Raw genomic sequence first — 18,457 nt, 5'->3', positions numbered from 1 at the left:
TGCACTTTTATCTGAATGCGTATCCATTTCCTTTTGAATGAAGGTCGAATAAACCATTTGAATTATTTCTATAGTCTCATAAGTGCAATCAAAAATTATACTCTCAAATCGTACGAGGAAATATTTCCACAGAACTTGATTATATCATTGATAATGATAAGTAATTTGGTATAGGGTTTTGATGGCATTGAAATTTGTCCTTAACTATTTTTATGCTCGCAGTTGTTCCATATTTTTGGATTATCCACAATTCGGAAACCCTGATCTTATGTTGGGTGGTAATGAAGTCATAACTTCCCGTAATATTTTGTTTTGTATCAGAAGCCATAAGTTGTTTAAATTTCCTAAGATTATTGGTAGCGCATGTTTAATTTTGAATTTTCATTCTATTTGCAAACATGCATTTTCTGTTTTGATTTTTTTCAATTTTTGAAGATTCTGACAGTAATCCAACTTCATTTTTCCTTATTAATACCTTGATTAACGTTCTATTACTTCTGATTTGAGATTCAGTACCTGTGTATGCTGCCATGCTGAAGTAATGAACCCTTTATCTCCCTGCATTAGTGTGAAAATTAGATTAGACCATTTTTGGCCATTTAATTTTTTTTAATTCATTCAGTCAATCGCTATTTTTTTATCAGAAACTTTTCATTAGGGGACTTCTCAAAGAAAATTTTGCTCATCATTGATAGCATGCCATATAGCTGTTGTTCATATTTTGATTTATTTCTTTGTAAATGCTCGCAGGTGATGCACATTAATGAATTTGCTTTTGAGGAGCATAATGTGATTTTTTGCTCAGCACTATCAGTTGACAAAATGTGGATGGTCAGTGGTAATTGATATTTATGTTCTTGTCCACATTGTGTTGCCACCTTGAGAGGAGGAGATTTATTCCGTGTGAAACTGTGAATCAAATATTTATCATTGCTTGCAAATGAATCATTATATGCTAAAGCCTTTAACGAAACTGGATTCAGTGGCAGCCACCAGTTTTGGGGGTCCCACCACCCTACAGGAAGATGTAGGATCCTGGAAGAACTATACCCTGAAAGCTTGAAAGGAAGAAAACATTACGTATATTAAGCTGGGAATAGTGAACAGTAACACCTCATGCTCACAGAAAGTAAATGTAGAAGCCTGATTTAACAAGTGCTCATAATCCCTTGTTAATTACTCGCTAAACTTAGCGCTTGTTGTATCCAAAGGTGTTGAATTAGCCCACCAAAGTCTCATAATCATTTGTATTTACAGTTTTCTTTTCTTTCTGTGGTATTTAACGAAGTTAAACCGGTAAAGAGTAATTATCAGGCACAATATCATTGAGCATCAACATATTTAAAGAAAGAAACAGGGGATTTACAATTTTATAAAATACATATTAATAACCCGGGCCAGTTTCAGTGATATTCGCGTCAGCCGAAAACATGCCCTCCACGAAAGGAGTGGGGGAGGATTGCCAATCATAAAGAACGCACATGGAGATAGGGTGCCCCATTACTTATATTTTTTGATTGCCTAAGGAAGCTGAAGAAACAGTGTTCAGAAACTAGTCGGAATTAATATATCTGGTATGTGTGGAAGTTTTGGATGATTTTGCAAGTACATCATGCTGACAATGTCAGTTTTGTCGAGTTTTCGAAAACTTAATCCGTACGTCAGTCGGTTGGGAAAATTCGCCGAAAGGTTCATTGAAACATGGCATGATTTGGTGGTCGAAGATATTTGTCGCAAAGATATTTCTCCCCGTAGGCAATGTAGTCAGCTTTTGGCTTTAACATTGCATCATTTATGGGCAGTCCTGTAGGCCTTTGTCGACAAAATATCCGTGGGCGGTTTCATACCTACAATAAACGCACTGCATGGTAACCGATTACTAAGGATGCATATGCCGCATCGCAAACTTAGGAGTGGAATATTATTTTTGAGATAGGAGTCTTTATATAGGAACTTTTAATCATTGCCAAGAGATTCAAAGGATCTGGTGTAGGAATCAGGATTTTTTAATTGTGCTCGCATAGTACATAGCCCTTGAGGGTAACCCGCATCTAAGTTAAGCCATTCATTTAAATAAATTTAAGGGATTCCATAGAAGTGCGTCACAGTTTTGCTGATGTGATGTGAAACTCTGAATCATGCAGAATTTTGGAGAGTAAGAAGGAGAGATAATGAAGATTCACTACGATTGGTCGCTAAGCAGATTTCTGCTATCAGCATAGCAATTCTGATTTAAAAAAATGTTTTACGGCTGTTTACTCGGCGTTGCTGAGTCCTTGCTCACTAACCTAAGGTTGATTTTTATTTTACCATCGTGGTAATAACTGTGATTTTCCTACATGGCAATAGCTGACAATGTCTTGATCAAACTACATTCCTATGCATTAATGAAATATCGAAATATACATCTCCCGATAGCATGCAGGGCCAGGTAATGTTGCTCTAGCTTTCCATTGTTGAAAGTCAATGTAAGAGCACTGATCTAACTACGACAATGTTGCTCTTTCAACTTCCATGCCAAAGAGGGGAAAAATAGAGGGGGTTTTACTCCAATGTAAGTTCCCGCGCTTAAGACGTAGCCTAATAGCAATGAAGCCAGCCAAAGAGGAGGGGGGGAACTGACTCCCTCTCCTACTATCCTCTTCCTCCCATTCCCCTCCCATTGATAACTGGTCCTAGCATAAGAAGAATGTAAAATGGGACCATGTGGAGCGTACTCAAGGCCGTGAATCACATAAATGCTCCGACATGACTAGCTTTAGGTGTTGTAGATCTGGCATACATATTGTATTTTTAATTTAATAAACAGATAACACAAAACACAATATGTAGTTAATTCTTGCCCAGCTGTGCATCGCCCTCAAGAAATATCTGTCGTGATACCGAGCATACACAGTGGAAGGAACTTTTTGACCTCGCTTTGTAGGATTTATTTTACATTTAAAACATAGGCCGTTTGGCGGTACAAAGACTATCCCTCACTACAATGAGATTCTCGTAAAATGCCGTACTCGTCAAGCCGGGCTTCCACTGTATATGAGGATAATACCTCAGCCAAATGTGATTATAGAGATTAAAGACATCAGATACCTTAGCCCTTTTACTGCCAGCCCATTTCGGGTGGGATGCACAAAGACTTCCAAGGCTATTTTCTTTAATTTGCAAGATTTCAGATTTTAAATTATTTCAGATACTTAATTTTATTGAATACATCTAGATTTTTTTCCCAATACTAAAGATAGATTTATAGCTTAGAACTATAGATAGATAATGGGAGACTATGGCAGCTGTTGAAAAGGCCACAATCACGTAATTAAAAAAAAGTCAAATAAGTCAGGCCGATAAATCGGCCCACGGCAGTTTTCACACAACCAGCAAGGGCCGATATATCAGCCTGGTGGCAGTAAAAGGGTTTATAAACAGTACTTTACATGCTTGCTTCAAACAGAGATTATTTTCATGTGGATGTAATGGTCCTAGACTTACAGTAAGCATCCCTATAGTTTTATTTTAATTTCTATGAGTCATCCTCAATCCTCATAATATCCGTGCCGGGGTCACTTCTGCTCTGCTATTTTTTGGTAGGCTCTATTATGCAGCAGAAAATTGTTCAAGCAGTTTTCAGCTCCATACTATGTGAGAGACCCTGTAATTTCTTTTCTTGCTCCCTTACTGACAGCTCCTGTTTGAAAATAAGTCGTAATATGTATACAAGATCTACTTCACATAATGCTCTGCATGTATCTGCATGTATAGTCTGCTTTCTGGTCTCCATTACCCTTTCTAAACATTAAAGAGCAATCTTCAGTGCCCTTAAGATTTGCTATAATTCTTTTTACTAATTTCCAGTATTCACTATTATGTAATTGATGGACTGAAATAAATAACTGACTGCATGATCTCTAATTGCTTTTGTAGTTACTGCTAAGCACTGGGAATATTTGATGTTGAAATGTCACTTCAGAGTGCCGAAGTACATAGCTATTATCACTAAAAATTATATTCATAGCAAGAATATTATGAAACAATATCAAGGGAATGATTATCAGCAATTACTTAGATACATTCACACGAGGTGATAATCGCAGGAGCAGCATTACCCTAAATGACATCGCCATGTACACATGTACAAGTCAGTCTATGTGGTGATGTTACCAGTCCATACAGCCACCAGGGAGGCTGCAACTTTTTTCAGCTCAAATTGCTTAGTTCAGTCTGTTTTATGTTGTGAGAATTGCCATTATGGGTATGGGAATATGGGTTAGGTATGGGAATTCGTTTCTCCCCTGAACAATGAGGGCTTTGGTAAATGCTTGGAGGAACTTTGGTAGAGCATTTCATTTTCATTTGTTAACGACTATTGTCCTAACACCCCTCCCCCCATGCAGTTGCGTAGCAAGGGGGGAGGGTCAAAGGGGTCTGGATCCCCTCCCACCCCCCTGAAATATAAAAACAATTACTTTGCTTCATCATAAAAGAAAACAAAATATAAAAAATAATGAATTCATAAGTGATTTCTATGAAAAATGAAGTTTTTTCAATTATGAAAACTTAAAATTAGTAAAAACCCTCTACACATTGTGCCGGTCCCAACTCCCGGGTAAGCTTTTGCCCAACCTCTCCCCCCCCCCCCCCCCCCCCCACCTACCCCCCTCCGTTCTCTCCGAGGATATTTGGACGAGTGAGGTTAGCCAGCAGGGCGACACTCACGTAATTATTTTTCCTGGGTTGGAGGAGCCACAGCCTTCATCCACCGCTCCTTTCCTCCGATCCAAGAGTAGGGAACTTGGATTTCAAGTGACCAGCACCGTTTGATTTGCATAAAAATAATGAAATTGAGGGGTGGCAGAGGAATCACCGAATAAGGTGACAAATCTCCCCCCTTAAACAACAGGATGCCAGGCCTATTTCCTTTTAAAATTTATTACTTTTAATAAATCAAAACATGATAACAAGAAATAACCCTTAAAACACAAAATACCCTTTGACATAATGCAACTAACTGCAATAATAATGAACAATGAGATTCAACACCCTTTAACAATGCCTTTAAAAGAAAATGTCTTAATCGTCAAGGTAATTCAGGTAGATAATGTACAGTGAGAGATTAACACTTTAGCAATGCCTTTAAAAGAAAGTGACTTAATCGTCAAGGCAACTTAGGTAGATAGTGAACAGTGAGAAATTGACTAAAAAGGTCCTTCTTCTTCTTCTTACATCCATGAGAGCACGAAACACACACTCGAGCGCACTTGTTAAGCTTTAACAAGCTCCATGAGGGAAATAGGGAATCGGGGGTGGTTAGCCTACGCTTCCTTTCCGGTGAGGATCAGTTGTAGAAGATACTCTGACAAACAGACAGCAGATTGCGTCTGCTGGTTCGTGGCAGGAACTTCTTCCAGGATGTCGATCCCTCAATGCCAAGGAACTTGCATAGCATAGTCCAAAAAGGCCATCCCCCACTTTCCTCCTCTCGGTGTGCTAACTCCGTCTTGGTGCGTTCACTATCTGCTCTCCCTCTGTATTTCTTTGCTTGCTGGTGCGTCACTATCTGTCCTGTCTCTCCCTCTGCTTCCCTTTTTATTCAGTTCGCCCACCCAACATTCCCCACACTAACGTTGTCTGCACTCGGCATGTGCAATGACTACGTAGTGGGGAACTAGGCAAACTAAGCTTCAAATACGTTCACCATTCACTTGTTCACTCATACACCAATACAATTCATACAATAATAAGTAATACAACAAAAAAATATACCACACTACAAAATAAACCTTTTGGCTGTTATTTAAGGGGTGCCGTCACAATATGTACTTAGTACCATGTTTTCCAAAAAATTTCCCCCCGACCTGCCCGGTTTTGGACACCCCGTGTACGAAGTTCCTGGTTATGCGACTGCCAAATGCCTATTGAGGCAGTTTGTGGGGTAGTATGTAGATGAGTTTGATGATAAAGCTTTCTGTCCACTGATTTCTGAGCCTTTTGGTCTCGACAGCACTGTAACCCAAACTACTCAACTGTACCTACTTGGAATCCATTATATTACTCAAAGCACTTGAGTGTAGTATAATTTACTGAAATCTACTTGAATTTTCGTATTCTCGCTTATCCCTATAATTATGAAAAATATCTTGCTGAAAAAGTTAACTTATCTATGTTGAAATGGCAACATATTGTAACATTTTTCCAGGAATCATCATGATTTTGCATTATTACATCTGAATGTCACATGAAAATATAATTGGCAAAAGTGGTACTACTATTGTAAACTGGGCATCTTGATTTATGCCTAGAACTGCCCCAATTTCAATGGTTTCAACATTTTATACAAATTTTGTTTCAATGCACTTTTATTGTCTCTACAGTTTTAGTGTAATTTTCTCAGGAATCCATATTTTTGTTTTAAGGGCGAATAGTTGCCATTGTAGACAATTTCCTTGGGAAATTTGCTAGTCAGATCAGTAAAAATGGTAGAACTTACATATGTTACCATCTCTCTAGCATTTTGCAGATAGAGTGGTCATAGTGAAATTCTTAGAATTGGAAATGGGGCATATGCAACTAATGCGTATGTTTCAGTATGAGGATACAGTTAAGTGAATCCACGTGTGGTTGCTTGGTGAATTTAGTTGTTGAATAGAAGGATGCAAAGAAAAAATAGTTGAAAAACAAGATTTGATTGGATATGAGCAAAATAATTACTGTTGAAACTCAGGTGCACGATACAACACTGCAGATCGAAAGAAAAAACATCGTACAAGTGAATCATACAAAGGAATATTTTTGCATCAAGAACCCCATTTACCATAGTTTCTATATTAAATCAGATGACCAATAATATTATTCCACTTTAAGATGCCTGGGGTTTAGAAATAAAAAAATATTTTAAGGAAAAACAAAAATTAAAAAAGCTCTTTCTGTATTCTGCAACACGACCGATGTATTTTGTAGTCATTCTAGTGTTTGTTTGAATTTCAATATTCATTATTAAATCTTAGTGTCTTCACATACATTAAAGATAATAATATGTATACCTATCTGAGAAGGGTTGGTTCACATTTCTTGTTTGAGTTAATGGCAGCTTGTCAAACTAATGCAGTTCCTGGTGAATACTTGAGAGTGGATATCCTCAGCTTCTATGATTTATTTTTAGCCTAAACTTGTTATTTTCGAGGGTTAGGGCTTATTGTCTCTCAGAGAAGTTACTCATACGATGGGTAGCGTTTGAAAGTATGTTGTGAAGTAAATTGTTGATTAGCCATGATGTAAAGGCCTTGAGGCTGTTTGAAAATTACTCGTCCACATAGCCGTAGCGAGGGAGAACGTCAAAGGGTTCAAATTCCCCTAAATATTTGGAAGGCATGGTATTAGGTTTACTCTGTCAAATGTACCCCACTCATACTTTTTCCCCTGTCTGAATTAACCCTACCCACAAAAATTATGAAAGCAATGTTTTATCTAATGCAATTTTTGGAACCATTACAAATGGATGAATTTAATGTAATAATCAACGTTTTATCTAGAGCAATTTTTGGAACGATTACAAATGAATGAATTTAATGTAATATATTGATCAATGAAATTGACAAAAACATGTCCCGTCAGAGGCATCACCTGTAGTGGGTTAGGGGAACTAGAACCAGACTATTTTGCAGTTTGTGGTGGCCATGATCTTGGGTGACTGGAGCCTGTTGTGTGGTTCAAGAGAGGAGATAAGGGTCAGAGGGATAGAAAGAGGGCTAAAAGGATTGCAAAATTCGGGAAATGTGGCTTAATTACATCTTATGGCTCTGAGCCTCCCCGATGGTAGTTCCATCTTTTGAGGAAGATTCACACTATATGCCTTTTGTATTCTGTCGTAAACAATGAAAACCAATTCAAATAAGGATCATCCACATTATGAATTAAAATGAATGCAGATTTTTGCATCTTAAGTGTCACTTATATTTTAACATACTATTTTTACAATTCTTCATTTGGAGAAATGCTCCATAGGGCATTGAACTACCTGAAAAATCCATTAAATACTTGGCAAATTTTCAAACTTTTCAAAACTCTGGTAATTGCATGGCAGCTAAGTTTCCCCTGGGCAGAGACTGCCCTCATCATCCTTTGTTTCCCAGAGTGCATTGATGGATCCACCACTCATATTTTGGTGTACACTATGCTCTGCATCTGCTTACCACACGTTTTGCTCCTTCAGGTGCAGTCCTACCATGCCCAATTGCATGAGCATTCTCCTTATCATACAAATCACGTGGTAGTCATATGTACAAGCTTTCTTGTGACTGTAAGCAAAATAAGATAATCATAATGATTGGGACAACTTATCTTAAGTAACTACTGTGCTTCCATAAAAGTTTTAGGGCAGAAAGTTGGAAAAGACTAGAAAATCCAATGTTGTTAATGGAAAACCAGAAAAATTACGGGAAATAGAATCAAGATACGCTTAACACCCTGAGTTGTAGAAAATAGTCTTCCAATATAATGGACCTGTTGTGAAGAAAGCAAGAGCACTAGTAGTTGCTGAAAGAAATTTCATAATTGTCAAATATTGGAATTTGTATTGGTAGCATTGGAAATTTTGATGAAATCATGAAGAGTTTTAAATTCATCTATTACAGTACGCTCAACCAGTGGTTAACTTTATGTAAATGTAATGGATTGATGTGGCAACCATATTTTGTGGTATACCCTTAAGATTTGTATAATAGCTTGTTTCCAATGTGGCAGTGAATTGCTATGCTTTTTCATCAATCACTTTTTTTTCTAGTTTTGAGAATTAAATTTTTATCTTAAATTAAGCATTTTTTTTAGTGGTTGAGCTTACCAATTGCTGCTTTCCATTGTTTCTTATTGATATTTTTTACATAAACCTAGTAGGTTAGTTTTAGCCATAATTACTTTCTTTTAAGTATCTTTTTAGGAATGCATTGATAGTTGTGCTGTGTCATTAGTTGAATTTTGTTGGTTTGTTGTTGAAGGTCGACTAAGAAGCAGCCAAGATGATTTAGATGATGACACTGGGTCAATATTCTCCTCACATTCAACGTCAGTGGCCTCTTCGTCTCCACCCCCAGGTAAGAACTCTCCGGAAGTCATGTCACAAGATGGACTGGATGGAACTGGTCATCTTTTGGATGCTGGCCTTATGTGAATGCAAATGATATCACTGATGCTTCCCAGCCTGCATCACTTCACTTTTGCACATCTCCGTGATATTGCTTGATTCCATTCCTTGTGTATCACAGTTTGGGGTAGTGTTTTTATGAATGATATTTTGCTGAAATGGTTTTTATATAATGAAAATGTGATTAGTTTTCAATTTGAATAAACCTCATGTGCCTCACACATAAATGCAATCGGTATGGTTGCTTGGTAAGGAATGTGGCTCTATTTTTCATGTACTTTGCCACAAGGAATCACTATGAATCCATTTTCTTGGAATTATTTCTTACTGATTACCTGTTGTTTTAGGATAAAATATAACCAGGTGCCTCTTGTCTCTTAGGGTTGTGCTTAAGAAGTAATGAAGTTATTGATGTCAGTTCAGCCTTGTGCTGCAAAGCATTCTAGAATAACATTTTTATATTGATGCTTCATTAATCACCTATTGTCAGAATTAACTCCTCATCTTAATGTTAGCGGTATCCTTTGTGCCTTTATAGGATTTATATTGTTTCATTATGATACATTTTCAGGGTGTGTTAATGGTTAGGAGACATCAACATTTGATGAATTTCATTCATGTTGGTATTGAGTCAGGGTTTCCAGCAACTTCATCAGTGAATCATTTTTTATTGGATTTCTGCTGGCCCAGTAGTCTTTGGCAATTATTCTTCCAGTGATTAAATTATTATATGTATTTATATTATCTAAAAGTAACAAGCATGAAAAGGTGTTACATATCCTTCCAGATGAAATGAAATGAAATGCTTTCTTTAATGTCTTTGATAGTAAAGATTATAGGATTTAATTAATTTCTCCCGTGAAGTCTTAAAAAATTCTGTGGGATTTGACCCATAATTGAGAATTTTAGCAATTTTTTTGACATAATATTTTAGAAAAACTTTTCTGGATGAGTATAGGAAAAAGAATGCAATGGAATTCAAATGCATTTATTGGTCAGGTATCAGGCATAGCTCTTTTTTCTTTGTCAACAATGTTGCCCACTTCTATATTCTTATTTTTATCTTTAAATTTTCTCTTAACATTTCTGTCTTCAATATCATAAGTGCCATCAATTGAGGGAGTGACCAAATTTTAAGTCGCAAATATTTTACTGTATGTATTTTGAAATGCCTAGAAAGATAATTTCACATTATTACAAGTTGCCTTAAAAAAAATATCATTTTGGTAGCATGATCGTTTCTCAGATATGAAAATAGACCTTTCGATATTTTTACTTTTTCATCATGGATGGTCAAGAGATCTTTTTGGCATCTTTGGAAACTACAAATAAACTTTTCCATTAACCCTTTTTTAGTGCCCGCAGGCTGATATATTGGCCCTCATTGGATCTGGGAAAACTGCAGAGCGCCAAATTATCACCCAAATTTTTGCTGCAACAATAGCTAAAAATAACAATTTTTCCATCTTAAAATTATATTAAAATCCCATAAACACTATATTTTTAAGCCCATATATACATACATAGTATTTTAAAAATTTTAGGTATAAAAAGTTAATAAAATTGATTGGTATAAATTATGAAAAATATAAAATCAAATGCTGTATTCTTAAATACTGCCTTAGAAATCTTGCTCTTCCACTGAAATTGGGGTTTCAGTTTTAAATATGAATCAACGCTCAAAATTTTTCCATAGCCTCTGCCAATCTTTGAGACCAAACAAGGTTTTTCCATGTTTTTACATCCCTGAGGACTTATGGAAATTTTACTTGATGTGGCATCATTATTTGATCATAATAGAAAGGTTAAATGGATCATACAGCCAACCTGTTCTCCCTCTTAAAGATGCCTAAATTTTATTTTTATGTAATATAAAAACATAAGTGGGGTTTTTGGAGTGAAGCACATGATACTGACATGGCTGGATTCTTCAACTTCCATTTTTTTATTGTACTTGTGTGCATAGTAAATCCTTGATTATCCATCACTAAATGAACAATTCTTGGATTATCTGCCTCATACTCCTCTAGCCAGTCCCTCTTAACACAGCAAGGATCTAGCCATGTTGATACACCGGTTCCTGTAAGGTCAAAGATAACTGATCTAAGAGCAATTTGGGACTTATGCCAGAAAAGTGAATACTTATGCTTCAACTAAGGTTATCTTGTCCTCTGTCTGCAAGTTGCAGGCATCTTAAACTAGTGGTCAGCACAGTTTTAGGTGATTCCCTTTATTCTGAGAAAGATTTTGGTCAATTTTATTTGGTTTTTCCCTTTGATTTACAAGTGATACATATTTTGAAATGATGCAAGTATATCTGGGTGTGGGTTTAGTAAGAGTCCAGACCTATCAGAACTGTATTTCTTATATATGTGTGAGGAAGATCAATTTCTGGTTTAGGTAGTGTTGTCACGCTGTATCCGGGTTGAATAAGGCAGTAGAAAAGCAAAATTGCGGGTATCAAGTATTTAAGCATACTCTATCTTAAATATATAATAGCCAAAAATTGTGAAACCTATTAAAAAAATTCTCTAAAATTTAAGTTTAAGAAAATGTTATGTCTTAAATACCTATTAAAATTATTCTCATTCATTCATTCATTAAGGCGAAAGATGATTGCCTTGTGAAACGATTTTTCTAATTGGAGTGATGAGTACAATACCATCGACGTGAAACCTTCGCTAACATATAAAAGTCACTGCATTTTTTCTGCCTAGCTTATCTAAATTGACATGCATTGGAAATTGTAAGTTTTACATGTTGTAATTAATTGAATATATTATTTTTGGCAAAAAACAGTCACAACAAAAGAATTTTAACCAAGTTAATAGTCCAATGCAACTTTTTAAATCAAGAAATATGCATGTCCAAAGTAATAAATCAAATAATGATAATGACGAAAACACGACCCATCGGAGGGCGTCACCAGCGGCGAGTTGTGGGAACTAGAACGACTCATCTGGTCAACAAGAGGAAAGGGGGGCCTGCGAAAGCATGGGAGGGTAGGGGCCGTGGTGGGGATGGAGTGTTCTCTGGGTGTTTGGGAACTCTGCCCTCCTAGCAGCAAGGCAGTGGGAGAATATGGACGAAAGCAAGGGAGGAGCTTGTAAGATCATGAAATTTTGTGAAGTTTTTTTTCGAGGCAGAAATGTGTGAGCTACGTGATTTGAGCAGTTTGAATTTCCAGTCTGTCTTGTCTTTTTTGGCACTAATACTAATAGCTCAGGCCTGCATTTTTATGATTCTACCACGTTTTTCAAGTTCTGTTGATGGAGTACCGTATATTTTTGTGCGCTGAATCCAAAAAATGTCTTATTTTTACTACATTGAGTCAGAACTTTTTTTTTTTAATTCGCCATCTGTCAATTTCTAATCTGTCATATATAGAAGATAATCGAAAATATGAGACACACAATTATATGTGTACTAATGTGTAAAATACAACGTAATGTGCACATACCTACATTTCCATTTATTGCGTGTAATTCTTATTAGTTTCATCATTGGATATATCAGTGGAAATTATATTAATACAATTACGCTAATTCAAGCAAAATCATGCTTTTGTTGTACAAACTTCTCATCGCTTTTTGGGTGCGGTCTAATATAGGAACTCGTGATTTGTTGATAAATCTGTAAATAAAAGTGACGGAACCATGATTAACAAAGTGAAATTATGTCGGAAATGCGTCATATTTGGATTCATTCCTTTTTAAATTTGGTGCGTATTCCTATTCTTGAAATCATTCGGAGGTAAAACACTAATCATGGAAAGTTATTGGTTGTTGTAGAAGAGCACGGTACATATGTGACTCATGCTATCAGCGTGTTTCAAAAATTGGGGACCAGGAAGGCAGGTCATGTGAAAAGAGGGGAGATGGCCAGAAGGAGAGGGGGGAAGCTATTTGAATTAAACCACTTCCCATTGTTCTCTGGTAACTTGAAACTTTTGTGGACTTCAGCAAAATTTTTTCCGGCTATAGAACTCGTGCTTAATCCATTCCTACTCCCCATAAAAGCTATATTTTTATGAGTAGATTTAATTCTGTAAATGCTCTTTTTAGTTTCTTTTACTTTTGATATTCAGCATAATTATTTCCATGTTATTTCCCAGAAAAAATCGTAATTTAAAGCATAGCTCAGAGTGACTTTAATGCCTATACTCTTATGGTATCTAGGAAGTTAAAATTTTATCTAGATTATTTTCGTGATTTGAGATGAAATAGATGTACTTCTGTTTTACTCCTGGTGATGTTGTTGCAGCTAGCTGTAAAAGAATCAATTCATCATAGAGATATGGTAGTTGGGTAGTAGAAAAAGGACCATTTTGATTTTATTTTTTCCCTCATCTTTCACTGCTGAAAGTGTGTGTTAATCTTTGTGAACTAGGTAATTAGTTGCTGGAAACCCTGATCAAAGTTTAAATATTGGACTCAGAAAAACAATTATTGAATATTCCTCTGTCACAAAATTATATGGTTTTCTAATCGTAACGTTTCAATTTGAAATGCTTAGGATGTTTTAGTGAGGGTAAAGGAAGGCTAGAATGTGCATGGAATTTCCATGTTTAACTTGTTAGTACAAGTATGAATTGCGGGTTAGTTTTTTTTTCCTTTGGAATGAGTGAAGTGAGGAAAGATTTTTATTATTATTTATTCAGTATTTACAGTGCAGGTTTAGGTCGTATTTTCCCTGGTGGTTGTATGGTATTATGAAGCCTTGTGGAGGTAATTTAAAGTTGAGGTATTTAATAAAAGTTGTGGGAAATTATATGTAGTGGCAGCAATTTAATCTTATTTTATACCAGCTGTTCTTTTTTTTTTTTGTTGTCAATAACTGTTTGAATACATTGAAAACTGTGAAATTTTCTTATAAAATGTATTTTATGAGCATTGGGCAGAAATGTGTTAAGCACTCATCGTATTTAATCCTTGAAAAATATTAGCATTTGTTGAAGTGTAGTTTTATATACTTTCATGGATATTATCTTTTTAGATAGATTATCTTGATACATTATTCTTTCGTATGCCTAATGATAATTTTTATGGACCAAAGCAATAGTAGATGAAGTTTAATGTCATTTGTTGTTAGAAAAAGGTATATTTTTCTATCTTTTTAAACTCTTAGTATGGAATTGTAAGTATTCTGTGTACATATTTGGAATAAGTGGTCTATATTTTCTCCAAAAAAGTTGTCTTCCAAAGATTTTTATGTGATGTAATTAAAATTGTTAAGATAATATTTATTCACGTTGATTACAGAGGGAATATTTGCATTAGCATGTGTATGTGAACCAAGAATATTAAGTGGATTGGATATGTAATTATTTTTATACATATTAAAAAAAAGAATCGTGATTGGAAATAACAACATAATGTAGGTAAAGGAAGCTTTAAAATGGGTAGCTAGGCTATATCCTTTTTGTGGGAATTTTGTGCTCAGTCAGCAGTGATTTTTCTAAAACAAACAATTACTGTGCCTTATGTGATGTAGTGTTTTGTGAAATTGAGTGGCTGAACTATGAGCATATACCTTTTTCAGATGTAATCTTTTTTGCGATAGATACCTATATTCTTCTCATGTTTCTTCAAGAGAAATTTATCATATCGATAAAAAGGAATACTACTGCTTGTTGGAATATATCGTGAAAGTGAGAAAAATGCATGCTATTAGTCTTTTGATTTGACCATATTACTCTCTTCTTCGCTTATCATTTCCACACTGTTAATGGTTGAGCGGCCAAATACACCACCTGATTGGACTACATGAAACTCTGATAGTCTGAGTTTATGGTGAACTTATCTGTTACTTAAGTTTAGGTCATATCCTTTGATTTTTTATCCTCTGTTGTTGGAATGTTCTTGTGTTGGTTAAAATTCTTATGGCACTAGTCTGACTTGGTGTGATGCAAGCTCCTGTTCCTAACACCTTTCTCCTAGGACATCTGAACTTTTTTTTTTGTAGTTACCATTGTAACCCTGCCTGTTTAGTTTTTAGTGGTTTGTGAGGATTTTGACACTGTTGGCAGTGTACTTTTTGCCAGTTTTGAAATATACTTCATAGTATTTCTGCCTGGTGATGTTGCTGTATTATTTTTAATACTGAATTATATTGTTTTTTTAAAACTTCCTCATTTATTTTTGGTGATCCCTGATCACTGGCACAACCAAAGATCAGCGGAGTGCATCATAGTTGGAGTTTTTATAATTGGCCATACCCGAGGGACTAAAGAATTTTATGCTAGGTCAGAGTTGGACTACCTAGGTTTACACGTGTGAGGCTCTGCTAAAGTTGGTTTTGCCAGTATCCCCAATAAGCCCACAAATGGTTTGATAACTTGCTTTGCAATTTTTAATACAAAAAGGAGAAAAGGCAATTTTCTTATTGTTTTGTGAGTTTTTGATAGAATGAAGGGATATTTTCCTTATTAACTTAGTGAGAATGTGAGGATGTAATGAAATGTGTGCCTTTTTCATAATCATCTCACAACTGTATTATTTTATTTTTTATCTTATTTTTAATTTGGGGGAAACTTCATTTTGTCATCTTGTGTCAGCAATCCTTCAAAGAAGAAAATACTTGTTTCCAAAATAATATTTCCATGAGTTGTTTCCTTAATAATACCTCTTTAAGAAGCAGTCATAATGGTATGGAATTTTGCTCAAAATTTAGGCTTCATTTTGGTAAATGTGAGCATGCTTTTTAGGTAGATTTCCTGAAAGGAGTTGTTTAGGAAATCCAATTACATTTTTTGTTGCAAGAAAATATATTTTTATTTCTGCTTTATTATTCTTCTTACATCCACAATTCCTTGAGAATAGTTAATTTAGAGAGGATATCTGTATTATATTTTTTGCTGTTTGACGATAGGTCACATGAGTGATCTTGGATTCAATGGTATTGCACCAAGAATTTATTTTTAGAAGTATGAAAACATACATACTGCATTGGTGTAAGGAGCACTTTTATGGTTGGGTTCGCTTTAAGCATGCCTTCTCTGGTGGATTGGGCTATAATTAGATATTACTGAGGTATTCCAATCCTTTCAAGACTCATTTAATGGTGAGAGGAATCTTCTTCATTTTCTATTCATCTTAAATGAACTAGATAGCTACTGCAGTCACAGCATCATATGCTTATAATTCTGGAAGTATATATATGTGGTTGAAATTTTTTCATGGATTGCTTTTGTTGGTACACATGTGGTGTAGGTATAGAAGTTGACCTCTTGAATGTGCAGGATAGAAGAGTTGCTTACATTCAAATCTATGCATTCCTCGATGCATGGAAGGATACGCATGAGTGTTGATTTTTTCTTGTGGCAAAGAACGGAAGCAATGTGGTGATGGGAGCTGCAATTTGTTATTACATAGTGGTAAAAATGTGAGTCAATTTAGACAGTGGTTCACTATAAATTGGGGTTATTTTTACAGCTTTCTTAACCTAGGAAGCGATTTTGATTAACACGATAATCATGGAGGTTTTTGATTTAGTTCATTTTATTATTTTTAAATTTTTAGTTCTGTTAACTTTTTACATTTTTATGTTCCATCCCCTTGTCTTTTTAATTGGTATTAAAAAAACAGATATTTTAAGATGAAATAACATTATCTAATTAGGTAACTCTGACAGTATTTTTGAAGTCGTCGCCCAAGCTCACTTTCTCTTCTCAATGAAATTCAAGAGCTATTCTGCCTTCTAGGTCTTCCTTTTGCTTGTCAGCAAATTGATCGTCATTAGAGCATGTTTAGTGGGAATTGCTCAATTGCGTACGCTCAGGAGCACTTTTGCCATTATGTATTTGTTTTTGCCTAATAATTAATACTTTTTCAGCATATTCTTACAATGTACATAGTTATATTTATTTTGAGTTTTTACCAATAGTTATATTCCAATTCTATATGCCTGGAAAGTATGAATACTTCATATGTATGCCTAAATATATAACTATGTTATTTTTTAAATTCATCCAACCAACCACATCCAGTTTCGCCCCTGCATTAAATGGCTATAAAACACTAATGTAATCAGGGGCGGATCCAGGATTTCTTTCTGGGGGGGGGGGGGGGTCACAAGCAAGGCCGTATCCAGGATTTTGTTCTGGGAGGGGGGGCACAAGGATACCTCGTAATACAAAACGAACGCAATGATAATGGGACTTTATTAAAATCTTACATTATTTTAAAGTGTCTATGGGGGCATGTGCCCCCCCCCCCCCCCTCCCCTAGATCCGCCTATGAATGTAATTATAGCAAATATTATCCATTGCATAAAGTTTATTTCAAGTAGTCTTCCCCTTATTTATGAGCTCTATAAGTATCCCATTATAAGGCATTTTAGTTTCATTTTTGATAGACACTATATCTGTCCCATCCATGGTGTAATGGAGAATTTATGCCGTGACATTTAGATCCATGGAAACCACAATTCCACTGGCTGGTCACAGTCAGGGGAAAAAGATTTTTGTTTGGGAAACTTCTGGATTGAGTTCAGAATTCTTCTCTGCTGGGAAGCAAACCTGGAACAACCCTGCTCGGTACTCAGTATTATTTTGAAACATTTGCATCTGTGGTCATCCTGTAGGCCTATCCTAGAGAATGGAGTGGGCTCTTCATACGACAAAGGGTTAATTCCTCATAAGATATGGGTGATTCCTCCATAGCCTTAGATATTAGCCTTTGTTAGCTTACTAGATGGTCCTCTAACCTCTCTGCTCTGCTGAAGACTGAGTGAAACCCTCTGCCAATCCTACATTTGTCTACACTGCCTCCTTTTGATTAGTAATTGATAGGAAAGGGTACATGGTTACTTGTTTGTGCTTGGAGCTAATGGACAAGCATTATTTTCAATATTGAAATGTGTTTTCCCTGAAACAAAAATAATTGAATCGAGTTTACCAGTGCATATTAATGAATTGTGTTTAGTATCTTATCTTGTGAATACATGCCTAATCAGCATATCTTATTATTACCTTGTGGACCCCTTTTTCAACTTTTGGTTAATTTAACCCTTTTAGAGCCAACCTCTTTCGCTTGATATTCATGAGAAATGTGAGGGTTTTGTCACTAGTTTGTATGATTTCACTCAGAAGTTTATAAAAATCTTGATATGAATGACTTGAAGCTAATTAAATCAAATTTACTCTTCTAATACGTACTTCATCAATGGAAATTTCTCTGGTGCTGTTATCTCTTCTGTATTACTAGGATAATATGGTTGTTAAAGAATTAATTTTCATATATATACCTGATACCTGTGGCATTCTTCTTACATTTCCCTTTGGGCCAAAAGATCCATTGGCTGGCACTTTGAGGGTTAATCCATCGG

General features: G+C 35.6%; 1 protein-coding gene across 3 annotated transcripts in view; it reads left to right on the top strand.

The window, feature by feature from the left end:
• LOC124162863 (stromal interaction molecule homolog) overlaps positions 1–18,457 on the top strand; it is a 55,197-nt gene that overhangs the window by 23,668 nt on the left and 13,072 nt on the right. For all 3 annotated transcript variants that reach the window (XM_046539550.1, XM_046539548.1, XM_046539549.1), the window contains exon 11: positions 8,985–9,080. In XM_046539550.1, coding sequence (XP_046395506.1) covers positions 8,985–9,080 — 96 coding nt within the window. The remainder of the gene's footprint in view (positions 1–8,984; positions 9,081–18,457) is intronic.

Source organism: Ischnura elegans, chromosome 7, assembly GCF_921293095.1.
Source record: "Ischnura elegans chromosome 7, ioIscEleg1.1, whole genome shotgun sequence".
In the NCBI taxonomy this organism is placed as follows: Eukaryota; Metazoa; Arthropoda; class Insecta; order Odonata; family Coenagrionidae; genus Ischnura; species Ischnura elegans.
Note: the sequence above shows the minus strand (reverse complement) of the source record. Positions and strands in the feature narration are given on the sequence as shown.